Here is a 12,891-nt window from a genome sequence, read left to right as displayed (position 1 = left end):
AGCAAGCCAAAAAGAAATGGGAGAACTGGGAGATACAGGCAACCCTCGGCCTCTGGTATCGTGTAAGGTGCACAACGATTACAGAGGCAAGTGATGCAGTGATCACCATGTACATGATTGTAGTTGTCGCTTGAATGTTTCCACAGCAATGAGTGAAACAGATTTGAGGTCTGTCTATCAGCAGCTTTTATAACCTTGCAGTCTCACGCCCTCGCAGACTTGACGTGATGATGGTGAACATGTCACAGTACTTACGACTGAAGTCCGCGAGGGCTCAGTCCGCAAGTCCAGAGGGTAGACATTTGGATTCAGCAACTGACTTATTAATCTACCATGATCACTCAAGTCAGTCATGCTAACGTGGTTGCTCAGTCGGTCAGTCAGTCAGTCAGTCACATTTGTAGGGTTGGCCTACTGGCCAGTCCAGCTAAAAGATAGCTTTCCACCCAGCACCCATTGGTTGCTTGAAATTCTATTACTCTTCCCAGACAGACACACTTACCTCTAAATCCAGCTCAAATGTTATGGCAAACTTTTCAGCCTCTTCGAACATGTGTTTGTGTAGAAGTCTACTGAGTCTGAGAATAGTAAATAGTGCAATTAGCCAGCTATTACTGAATAGTATTGACTGTTAAAATATATATTTGAATAAGTGCAAGTGTGCATCTTAAAAAAAGAAGAGTTACCTGTTCTCCGGTAAAGCCTCTGTGAAGCATCTCATGACAATGGAGGATGTAGGCTCCTGCAGGACACTTGAAGGGGAAAAACAAAAAGTCACCCACTTACAGTGCATCCAGAAAGTATTCACACCCCTTCACTTCCCCCACATTTTGTTATGTTACAGCCTTATTCCAAAATTGATTAAATTCCTTTTTTCTCATCAATCTACATACAATACCCCATAATGACAAAGCGAAAAAGGTTTTATAGAAATTTTTGCAAATTTATTAAAAATAAAAAACTGAAATATTGCATGTACATACACTACCGTTCAAAAGTTTGGGATCACCCAAACAATTTTGTGTTTTCCATGAAAAGTCACACTTATTCACCACCATATGTTGTGAAATGAATAGAAAATAGAGTCAAGACATTGACAAGGTTAGAAATAATGATTTGTATTTGAAATAAGATTTTTTTTACATCAAACTTTGCTTTCGTCAAAGAATCCTCCATTTGCAGCAATTACAGCATTGCAGACCTTTGGCATTCTAGCTGTTAATTTGTTGAGGTAATCTGGAGAAATTGCACCCCACGCTTCCAGAAGCAGCTCCCACAAGTTGGATTGGTTGGATGGGCACTTCTTTGAGCAGATTGAGTTTCTGGAGCATCACATTTGTGGGGTCAATTAAACGCTCAAAATGGCCAGAAAAAGAGAACTTTCATCTGAAACTCGACAGTCTATTCTTGTTCTTAGAAATGAAGGCTATTCCATGCGAGAAATTGCTAAGAAATTGAAGATTTCCTACACCGGTGTGTACTACTCCCTTCAGAGGACAGCACAAACAGGCTCTAACCAGAGTAGAAAAAGAAGTGGGAGGCCGCGTTGCACAACTGAGCAAGAAGATAAGTACATTAGAGTCTCTAGTTTGAGAAACAGACGCCTCACAGGTCCCCAACTGGCATCTTCATTAAATAGTACCTGTTAGAGCCTGTTTGTGCTGTCCTCTGAAGGGAGTAGTACACACCGGTGTAGGAAATCTTCAATTTCTTAGCAATTTCTCGCATGGAATAGCCTTCATTTCTAAGAACAAGAATAGACTGTCGAGTTTCAGATGAAAGTTCTCTTTTTCTGGCCATTTTGAGCGTTTAATTGACCCCACAAATGTGATGCTCCAGAAACTCAATCTGCTCAAAGAAGTGCCCATCCAACCAATCCAACTTGTGGGAGCTGCTTCGGGAAGCGTGGGGTGCAATTTCTCCAGATTACCTCAACAAATTAACAGCTAGAATGCCAAAGGTCTGCAATGCTGTAATTGCTGCAAATGGAGGATTCTTTGACGAAAGCAAAGTTTGATGTAAAAAAAATCTTATTTCAAATACAAATCATTATTTCTAACCTTGTCAATGTCTTGACTCTATTTTCTATTCATTTCACAACATATGGTGGTGAATAAGTGTGACTTTTCATGGAAAACACGAAATTGTTTGGGTGATCCCAAACTTTTGAACGGTAGTGTAAGTATTCACACCCTTTACTCAGTACTTGGTTGAGGCACCCTTGGCAGCGATTACAGCCTCAAGTCTTCTTGGGTATGAAGCTACAAGCTTGGCATACCTATATTTGGGGTATTTCTCCCATTCTTCTCTGCAGATCCTCTCAAGCTCTGTAAGGTTAGATGGGGAGCGTCGCTGCACAGCTATTTTCAGGTCTTTCCAGAGATGTTCAATGGGGTTCAAGTCTGGGCTCTGAATGGGCCACTCAAGGACATTCACAGACTTGTCCCAAAGCCACTTCTTCGTTGTCTTGGCTGTGTGCTTAGGGTCGTTGTCGTGCTGAAAGGTAAACCTTCGCCCCAGTCTGAGGTCCCGAGCGCTCTGCGGCAGGTTCACATCAAGGATCTCTTTGTACTTTGCTCCATTCATCTTTCCCTCGATCCTAACTAGTCTCCCAATTCCTGCCACTGAAAAACATCCCCACAGCATGATGCTGCCACCACCATGCTTCACTGTAGGGATGGTATTAGCAAGGTGATGAGAGGTGCCTGGTTTCCTGCAGACGTGACATTTGGCATTCAGGCCAAAGAGTTCAATCTTGGTTTCATCAGACCAGAGAATCTTGTTTCTCATGGTCTGAGAGTCCTTTAGGTGCTTTCTGGCAAACTCCAAGCAGGCTGTCATTTGCCTTTTACTGAGCAGAGGCTTCCGTCTGGCCACTCTACCATAAAGGCCTGATTGGTGGAGCGCTGCAGAGATGGTTGTCCTTTTGGAAGGTTCTCCCATCTCCACAGAGGAACGCTGGAGCTCTGTCAGAGTGACCATCGGGTTCTTGGTCACCTCCCTGACCAAGGCCCTTCTCCCCCGATTGCTCAGTTTGGCTTGGCGGCCAGCTCTAGGAAGAGTCCTGGTGGATCCAAACTTCTTCCATTTACGAATGATGGAGACCACTGTGCTCTTCGGGACCTTTAAAGCTGTAGAATTTTTTTTGTACTCTTCCCCAGATCTGTGCCTCGATACAATCCTGTCTCTGAGGTCCACAGACAATTCCTTTGACTTCATGGCTTGGTTTCTGCTGACATGCACTGTCAACTGCGGGACCTTATATAGACAGGTGTGTGGTTTTCCAAATCATGTCCAATCCATTGAATTTACTACAGGTGGACTCCAATCAAGATGTAGAAACATCTCAAGGATGATCAGTGGAAACAGGATGAACCTGAGCTCAAGTTTGAGTGTCATAGCAAAGGGTGTGAATACTTATGTACATGCAATATTTCAGTTTTTTATTTTTAATAAATTTGCAAAAATTTCTACAAAACCTTTTTCACTTTGTCATTGTGGAGTATTGTGTGTAGATTGATGAGAAAAAAAAAGAATTTAATCCATTTTGGAATAAGGCTGTAACATAACAAAATGTGGGGAAAGTGAAGAGGTGTGAATACTTTCCGGATGCACTGTATAACTTCAAAATATTTTGTGACAACTTAAATAACACATCCTACCTTTCTGGGTTCTCATAAATCCCCTCAACTAAATAAATAGTGTCCTGAAACCAGAGAAACAACAGCTGACTTGACAATACAGCAAAGTGTTTGATTATTGATAGCAGTAAAGAATTCATATTGTAATAGTGCAATGATAGTTGATTCTTCACCGTGCTTAATCTTGTCTGGACAAGGCAGGAGGTAGGGGAAACATCCAGAGAGTAAAGAACAGTCATGGAGGGCAGGGAGCATACTTGGAGTGTCCTTATCTGGACAAAAAAAAATTCAACACCATATCACGTTAAGAGTGGCAGCTCAAATGATCATGTATCACATTTGTTTAAAACAATATACCAAGGCTACCTTGCGCTCCTTCTGCTTGGTCAATGTGATTATTTTCAAGTTGCCCTCCTCTTGCCTGTAACAGAAAAATTTGAACTTGCATTTAAAAGATTAATTTAAAATGGGACACATTGATAGATACAGCTCTCTCACAATATTCTGATACATACGCTGCCATAGATGCAGATTCACATTCTGTGGTCAGCTGAAAGTCATTAATGGCAATATCAGGCCAGCCGCATATCATGATGAGGAAATGCAAGTCCCAAAGGCTCAGTACATCCTAAACCAAGAAAGAAAAAAAAAACAATTCACAATTAGTCTTCACATTTTTAATGATGGGAACAAATGTCTGATGCTAAAGGTGCTGATGATGACACTATGGAGCTCACCTCAGTGTCGAGAATATACATCAGATTTTCTACCACCTGGATCTTCCTTACACCTGTCAAGTAGAAATGAGGGAACCGTCATCATTTCAGCTACAAGAAATCATCCAGCTTAAGTTTTTTATGCAGGTGATAGCTTCTTTTCTTAAGAGTCCAAATACCTAACCTATCTTTAACACAGTTATCCTGATAACAATTATCTTACATTAAGGCAGTCTTTTCCACTTGCACTGAACATATACATTCTATTATACTTTAAAACTTGTCCTAGTCACTTATTTACTACTCCAATGTAATAACTGTGTTATATTTGTGTATGAGTGCTGTACTGCCTTCACACATGAAAAAAAAAACCAATTGACATACTTCAATGTAAAAAGAATATCAGAAATTGTGTACTGTGAGATGGCAGAGTTGAAGATGCTAAAATTTTCATTGGGAGTGACGAAGAAGGGCAGGATTAGGAATGAGTATATTAGAGGGACAGCTCAGGTTGGACGGTTTGGAGACAAAGCAAGAGAGGCAAGATTGAGATGGCTTGGACATGTGTAGAAGAGAGATGCTGAGTATATTGGGAAAAGGATGCTGAATATGGAACTGCCAGTAAAGAGGAAAAGAGGAAGGCCAAAGAAGAGGTTTATGGATGTGGTGAGGGAGGACATGCAGGTGGTTGGACAGAGGAAGATGCAGAGGACAGGAAGAGACGGAAATGGATGATCCACTGTGGCAGCCTCTAACGGGAGCAGCCGAAAGTAGTAGTAGTAGTGTACTGTGAAAGGATATTTTTTTAAACAACAAGAAAACAACAAATTGCTTTAAGACAATATGTTAAGAGCTCGTTACGTTATATATCGCATACATTTAGGGCTGTCACGGTCATGAAATTTTAGTTGAGGATTAATTGTCATACAAATAATTGCAATTAACAATTTAATTGTCTTTCTGATCATTTTATGCCACTATTATAGTATAAGCCGCATCATAGTTAATACACATATACCTTATGAAGAAAAAGCCATTTATTGGCACTGAATATCGGAACATATGTATAAAAATTTAATTTCTGTTTGCCTTTTAGACTTTATAAACAAAAATTGCACAGGGCAGATATGACATACAAACCCCAATTCCAATGAAGTTGGGACGTTGTGTAAAACGTGAATAAAAACAGAATACAATGATTTGCAAATCCTTTTCGACCTATATTCAATTGAATACACTACAAAGACAAGATATTTAATGTTCAAACTGATAAACTTTATTGTTTTTTGCAAATATTCACTCATTTTGAATTTGATGCCTGCAACACGTTCCAAAAAAGCTGGGACAGGGGCGTGTTTACCACTGTGTTACATCACCTTTCCTTTTAACAAAACTCAATAAGCGTTTGGGAACTAAGGACACTAATTGTTGAAGCTTTGTAGGTGGAATTCTTTCCCATTCTTGCTTGATGTACGACTTCAGTTGCTCAACAGTCTGGGGTCTCCGTTGTCGTATTTTGCGCTTCGTAATGTGCCACACATTTTCAATGGGAGACAGGTCTGGACTGCAGGCAGGCCAGTCTAGTACCCGCACTCTTTTACTACCAAGTGTGGCTTGGCATTGATCAGACAATGCTAGAACCATTATCTGTGGTCATGCAGGACATTTTCTGCTCATCTAATGCCCAATCTGCCAAAGCAGACTGAAAGCATTCTGCAGGTGTATCAGCTGTGTGGTTTCCTGGTGTATATCTTGTTTCAAAACACTTCGACTGTAGAGTCCAGTCAATGGTGAGGTAATGTATTGTTAAGCTCAGGTATGGGGTCATATTTGAGCTTGACCACATGTCTGTAGTGGCTGAGTAAAAGTCAATTTCTTTTAAATCCTTGAGAATGTCACCCCTCCCTTGGTTGTATAAATTGGGGATTGCAGTTTTGGAGATGTGTTTTTCCTGGTAATTTGTACTGCTTGTCAAACTTTTGCAACATTTCTTTAAATGCTGGGTTTTTCAACCATATTAAATGGCTGCATTTCTTTGGGTTTATACCGCGTTACAATGTCTGTTAATGTGCGCCATCTGGTACTGTCACATTTATATTTAGACACTCGTACGAAAGCCTCAGGAACAGCCAATTGCCGGGATGGAACTGCGGCGGTGGCTGTCTTTCCAAGTTCAGCGAACTGGGTGGGGTGGTGGATCCGTAGTTGGTTTTTTAAATTTGTGGTATTATTGCTTTTGACTGCCACCTTTTAGCTGCAAATGCGACAAATCGCCTCCTCCAAGTTATTGGGCTCTTCTTTTTCATTTGGCTTAAAACCAAAATGTGCCCACAGCGATGCTGTGGTGTTTGGCTTTGCAGCTATGTCCATGATGTTAATGTCAACAGATGCTCATCAAAATGCAGTCATCGAATATTAGAGAATAAGCGTCTCAAGATAAACTGTTTGTTGGTGGGCGTCCAGGTGGCGTAGCAATCTATTCAGTTGCCTACCAACATGGGGATCGCCGGTTTGAATTCCCGTGTTACCTCCGGCTTGGTTGGGCGTCCCTACAGACACAACTGGCCATGTCTGCGGGTAGGAAGCCAGATGTGGGTATGTGTCCTGGTCGCTGCACTAGCGCCTCCTCTGGTCAGTCGAGCGCCTGTTCAGGGGGGAGGTGAAATGGGGGGGAATAGCGTAATCCTCCCACATGCTACATCCCCCTGGTGAAACTCCTCACGATAGGGAAATAGTGATGGAAATATGACATTTCTGTTAGTTTCATCCAGCTGTTTCTATACAAATGAATGGAAAGGATTCTAACGATTATGCAAAATTATCACGGTCAGGTCAAATAATTGTGACCAGGCAATTATGTAATAACTGTGACAGCCCTAGATACATGGCGCAAGAACTCACCTGGGATCAAGCTTAAGTCTAGAGTATGTGTGAGGTGCATAGTAGCATTAGGGTCCATCGTCCAGTGGGTCAACACATTTTCTTTATTCCCCTGTAAAAAAACAAAACAAAAATGATGACGATAAAATGATTTGTGTATGACAAATTACCATTTATAGCTAAATTTAATTTCAACGACCTTAATTTTTTATGTACTTGTAGATGTGCTGACTGTTTAATAACTAAAGGAAGCCAGGTGTCCACTTTTCTTTGGGTGTTATTCGGTTTCAGTCTTGCACCACCTCTAGTGCATTGGATTTAAAAACACCCTTCACTCACAAAATAGCCAATGAATCTTGTGATACAATAGCTGACAGTGACATTTCAAAGTGGGGTTTGATCGTGATTTTGATTTTTAGTCTAGGTTACAGAACATTAGACTGTTGTGTTTTACTATCACATTTTGTAATGATATTCAGCGAAATGTGTGGCGAGATGCTGAGTATATTGGGGGAAGGATACTGAATATGGAGCTGCCAGGAAAGAGGAAAAGAGGAAGGCCAAAGGGGAGGTTTATGGATGTGGTGAGGGAAGACATGCAGGTGGCTGGTGTGATAGAGGAAGACACAGAAGACAGGAAGAAATGGAAACGGATGATCCGCTGTGGCGACCCCTAACGGGAGCAGCCGAAAGTAGTAGTAGTAGATTCAGTGAAATGATACAGGACAGTGGGGATGGGAGACAAGTAACAGGATATCCTAAACTAGGATTCATACAACATAATATATACAGTTAATAATCCACCATAGTGTCTTCAATTACTATAAACCATGCAATTTACCACCAACTACAGGTGGCAAGGGAAAAGTTTGTCTCCATCACACATACCCCGATCATTAGGTGAAGCTCTTTGTTAAGACTAAATATCACTGCTGTGCTGCATCCCTCCTCATGGAAATCCTTGGTGGAGGAGAAGTCTATCTTGATGAGAGACTGGAGCTGAAAGCAGACAATATGCGATCAGGTTTATGATTTCTATAAAATAAAGAACTGGTTTGTAAAAAAAAATAAAAAATTGATTACCTCTTTCAAAGCTTCCATGTTCATTTGGCCAATGGCTGGGTAAAAGAAAGATAAAAGTTTACCTTGGGTAAAAACGTAGCTTCTAACATGAATTGAAATTCTCTCTTTCCCTTATTACCTGTTTTGATTTTCTCCAGAGCAAGGTTTGTGATATGGTAAAATCCATCCTTAATGAGGAGGAACACATGATACATCCCTGTCAGCAATAGAAAAAAAAACAAAAACAAAAAACATTCAACCTTTTGTCACAACTTTGTGAGGACAGCACATTTCATTCCATTAGCCAAACCGCTTATCCTGCTCTCAGGGTCGCGAGAATGCTAGAGCCTATTCCAGCAGTCATTGGGCGGCAGGCAGGGAGACACCCTGGACAGGCCGCCAGGCCATCTCAGGGCAACACTCTGCAATAGCCTACATTCATTCGTAGGGTGTTCTTTTAACAGCACACCCTTCTGATATGCTCCTAAAGCTCTTACCAAAAGATGCCTTGTCTTCCTCTATGATGAGATGATGATACGTTTTCTTATATCCCTCTGAAGAGCTGACTAAAGCCTGAAAGACAGACTTTATAAGTGAATAAAATCTTCTGCAGAACTGAAAACAGCATACAAGGTTTTAAATACCATCAGAAAACCTCAATTATCCAGGTCACCATGGCCAAATCTTGGGCCAATGACTCAAGCTTAGCATGATATCAAACAGACAGTGTAAGGACTGAAGCAACTGTAATAATGGATGCAATAATTCTAATAAATGTAAAAACAATAACAGTAAAAAAATCGAATACTAATGAAAATAATAATATGTAATAAATAATGATAATAATGAACTCCAAGGCTGAAGGGTGTGAGATGCATAGATTGAATAAGTTATATACCCTGGTGAGGAGAATCCTCTTTTGCGGAACATGGATCAAATGGAGGTTTCCATTTCTCTCACAGACCATCAAAAACTCTCCCTCCAGACAAATATCCACGGCATCCACGCTAGTTTCTGAAAAATGAAATTCTTCTCTAGTACCAATTGTACTTGCTGTGACATGTCAAAGTGGAAGACACTAAATGGATATATTTTACTTGCATAATTTCATATAGATAGATAACAAATAGACAGATATTTAGTTGGATGTACAGTCTCGTGTTTTTTTGGTGAAACTATGCCTTTGGCAATATTGTACGTGAAGACCTACTCTAGTGGGTACACTGGCATGTGAAACCCTTTAAGTGGCTTGGAATGTCTTTGCATTGATATTAAGACAATTGTTTGCAGGGTACATTGATTGCAATTGATCTTGATGCATGCTCAATAATCCAGGTAAGAATATCAAAAGAAGGTTGCATCAGTTCATCTGGATATGTTAATTGACTGGTAAGTTTCATCACTCAACTAAGTGACATCTTCAGTCCAAACTGACTGAAGGTATCCCCACCCCTTATAAACAATACAGTACAATACAGTTGCATAATGACCGAAACCAACAACCAGTTTCATATGTAAATATGAGTGTGACCATTAACTAGCACTCCAAAGGCCATGTGCCCTATTCACAGAGAACTTACGAATGTTTGCAATCACAGCATTGTAAGATGGCGAGAGATGTACTCTTTGCCACCCCCCTCCTCCTCGGTTCAGGGATGGTCGTTCCCTCTTAACATAAATGGCCTCTTTGACTCCCCATTCAAACCATCGTTCCTACCTATACAGGATGTGCACATCCTCATCCCTGAAAGAGTGGCCAGACTGCGGAGTCCTAGTCTGATGTGTTAGCTCTACTGTGTTGTGCCATTCTTTTGGCCAGCATCTGTTTAGTTTCCCCAATGTATAAGTCATGGCAATCCTCCTGGCACTTAACCGGGTACACTGTATTGCTCTGCTTGTGCCGGGGGACCTGATTCTTGGGGTGGACCAACTTCTGGTGCAGCATGTTTTGAGGTTTGAAAGCAACTGAGACGCGGAATTTTGAAAATACGCGTCTCAGCTTTTCTGACGCTCCCACCACATACGGAATCACCACTGTGGTGATTCACAGTGGTGATTGCCAGAAGTTGGTCCACCCCAAGGATCGGGTCCCCCGGCACAAACAGAGCAATGTAGTGCACGTGATTAAGTGCCAGGAGGATTGCTGTGATTTATACACAGGGGAAACTAAACAGACGCTAGACAGAAGAAGTTGGCACAACACAGGAGAGCTAATGCATTAGGCCAGGACTCCGCAGTCTACATCCATCTACAGGCCACTCTTTCAGGGATGAGGATGTGCACACCCTTGATAGGGAGGAACGATGGTTTGAACGGGGAGTCAAAGAGGCCATTTATGTTAAGAGGGAACAACAATCCTTGAACCGAGGAGGGGGGGGGGCCTAAGAGTACATCTGTCGCCCTCTTACAATGCTGTGATTGCAAACATCCCCAAGTCCTCTGTGAATAGTGCACATGGCCTTTGAAGCTCTGGTTGGTGGTCACATCCATATTTGCATATGAAACTGGTCGTTGGATTCATCGTTATACATCTGTCATCATCCTACAATGCTGTGATTGCAACATTCCCCTGCCCTCTGAACAGTACACATGGCTTTTGAAGCTCTAGTTAATGGTCACACCCATATTTGCATATGAAACTGGTCGTTGGTTTCGGTCGTTATGCACTTGTATTGTACTGTATTGTTTATAACCTGCAGTCAGTTTGGACTGAAGATATCACTTAGTTGAGGGATGATAGGTATATGTCAGACTAGCTTGGTCTAGTCAGAAAGGCACGAACTGAGTAAGCCTCTTGGATGAGAGGCAAAACGTCTTCACGGATAGATACCAAGTCCAGTTGCAATTGATTCAACTCCTTGGGATAAAGGTATATGTCAATCAACGTTGTATCCAGATGAACTGACTCAGCCTTCTTTGACTTACAAATTATATTGACTAAGTTTTTCAACCAAGCCATATGAAGATATGAATTCACATCAAATAGATGCTGAATCACACAGAGCAGACAAAATTGAAGATATGTTTACCGAAGTTAAGGTGCAGCAAGACCGTCTGAATGCTCTGGTCAAACAGGATAACTGTTCTGTCAGCAGCAACGATGCTCCAATTTGATCCACAGGAAGAGTGGAGATGGGGTTCGGACTGCACCTGCGAAAAACAACAGAGACTCAAGATCTTTGAACACAGATCTTCCATAAAATCACATATTTTACAATGAATGCCATAGTAGATAAGTAATGTGCTTATATTATCAAATTCAAGCGTACGTGTTGTTTTGTCTTGTACTTAGAAAAGACATTGTGCATCTTGTGTGTTTCCGACCTGGCGGTTGGAAATTAAAAAAAAAACCCGCAGTGGTCAATAGTGTTTTACCTTGTCAGCAGTAGAAATTTTGACCAACGTATCCACTTGATACAAGCCACAACCATTTTCCTCCCTTGACGCGTCACAAAAAGGAACAAAGCTTGTGTCCTCGTTTGTTAAAAGTTCGATGTCACTCCACATCGTCGCTCCGTGCAGCTAGATAGAAATGTGAATGACATCAACATGCTTATGGTTAAAAGAATGAAATATTCGCCATCTTCGATGCGCTATGTGGTTAGCATTGGCATAGCGCGCTAACATCAATCGTGAAGTTGGGTGTGCTACCTTAAAAAGCCAACCCAAAAATCGCTAACTGAATACCGACAAGTTATGATCTTATATCTGGTCATCGATTACTCACCAATTAGTCGTATATAACTAGATATATATAAATCGTATAAAAAGAAAGACAAACATACCTCTTTAAATCTTCTTTTATCGTGGTTATGTATTAATTCCCAGTGACAAACAACTGACCTGTCTCTACCTTTCAGAATTTGGCGGGTCGTGATGATCTGTTGCGTTGGGTCCCGCAGGGCGGAGCTAGGCGGGACAATGCGGAAGTGTGATACAGTTTGAGGGTTGCCAGATCTAGTGTTTTCCACCTTCTCGTCGATGCCTTTGATGTGCAGTGGTTTAAAGACTGGTGTGCGATTTCCCGCAGACTTCACAGAAAAGCATAGATTTTTTTCTCTCAGTGCGGTCTTGTTACGCGTCTTGTATCTTTTAAATGTATCATGACAATCAATTCTGCCTTGCAAGGCTCAGACCATAACATGATCACAGCTCAAAAAAAATGTAAAGGAAAAAGGGTTACAAACACTTTTAGTTCTCTTTTTAAAAAGAGGACACTTTTTAGTAATGATTATGTATGAATGCAAAAACTGGGAAGCGATTAAGAGCCTGCTTTGTTGGAAGATGCAAATTCTTGGTCTAAAAAAATTGAATTGAGTTGGCTTATTTGATGGATGACAAATTTTAAACAATTAGATTCCATGTAAATTTGATCTTAAGCATAATATATGTTTAATAATAATAGTAATAATAATAGATCTTTAGCCAGTCTTATCAAGAAAAATTCTGATGTTGCCTTTGCCTCACTCATTGCCCGTAGACGCATTCTGTTACAGTGGAAAAGCCCAAATCCACCTTCCACTACCTCCTGGTTAAAGGATTGAATGTCATTTCTCCTGTTAGAGAAGTATTCCTTAAGAGGCTCAACTGCT

General features: G+C 41.0%; 1 protein-coding gene across 1 annotated transcript in view; it reads right to left on the bottom strand.

Annotated features, from left to right (window-relative positions):
• kntc1 (kinetochore associated 1) overlaps positions 1-11,806 on the bottom strand; it is a 59,420-nt gene extending 47,614 nt beyond the window's left edge. The window contains exons 1-16 of the mRNA XM_056289229.1: positions 11,675-11,806; positions 11,329-11,449; positions 9,198-9,313; positions 8,797-8,872; positions 8,439-8,516; positions 8,321-8,355; positions 8,126-8,236; positions 7,259-7,349; positions 4,379-4,431; positions 4,157-4,269; positions 4,008-4,062; positions 3,815-3,913; positions 3,663-3,706; positions 811-817; positions 687-742; positions 503-578 (exon numbers count right to left, since the gene is read on the bottom strand). Of these exons, the coding sequence (XP_056145204.1) occupies positions 503-578; positions 687-742; positions 811-817; positions 3,663-3,706; positions 3,815-3,913; positions 4,008-4,062; positions 4,157-4,269; positions 4,379-4,431; positions 7,259-7,349; positions 8,126-8,236; positions 8,321-8,355; positions 8,439-8,516; positions 8,797-8,872; positions 9,198-9,313; positions 11,329-11,449; positions 11,675-11,806 (1,263 nt within the window). The remainder of the gene's footprint in view (positions 1-502; positions 579-686; positions 743-810; positions 818-3,662; positions 3,707-3,814; positions 3,914-4,007; positions 4,063-4,156; positions 4,270-4,378; positions 4,432-7,258; positions 7,350-8,125; positions 8,237-8,320; positions 8,356-8,438; positions 8,517-8,796; positions 8,873-9,197; positions 9,314-11,328; positions 11,450-11,674) is intronic.
• Positions 11,807-12,891: the final 1,085 nt, after the last annotated feature.

This window comes from Lampris incognitus, chromosome 1 (assembly GCF_029633865.1).
Source record: "Lampris incognitus isolate fLamInc1 chromosome 1, fLamInc1.hap2, whole genome shotgun sequence".
Classification (NCBI taxonomy): domain Eukaryota; kingdom Metazoa; phylum Chordata; class Actinopteri; order Lampriformes; family Lampridae; genus Lampris; species Lampris incognitus.
This window is presented reverse-complemented; position numbering and strand designations above follow the sequence as displayed.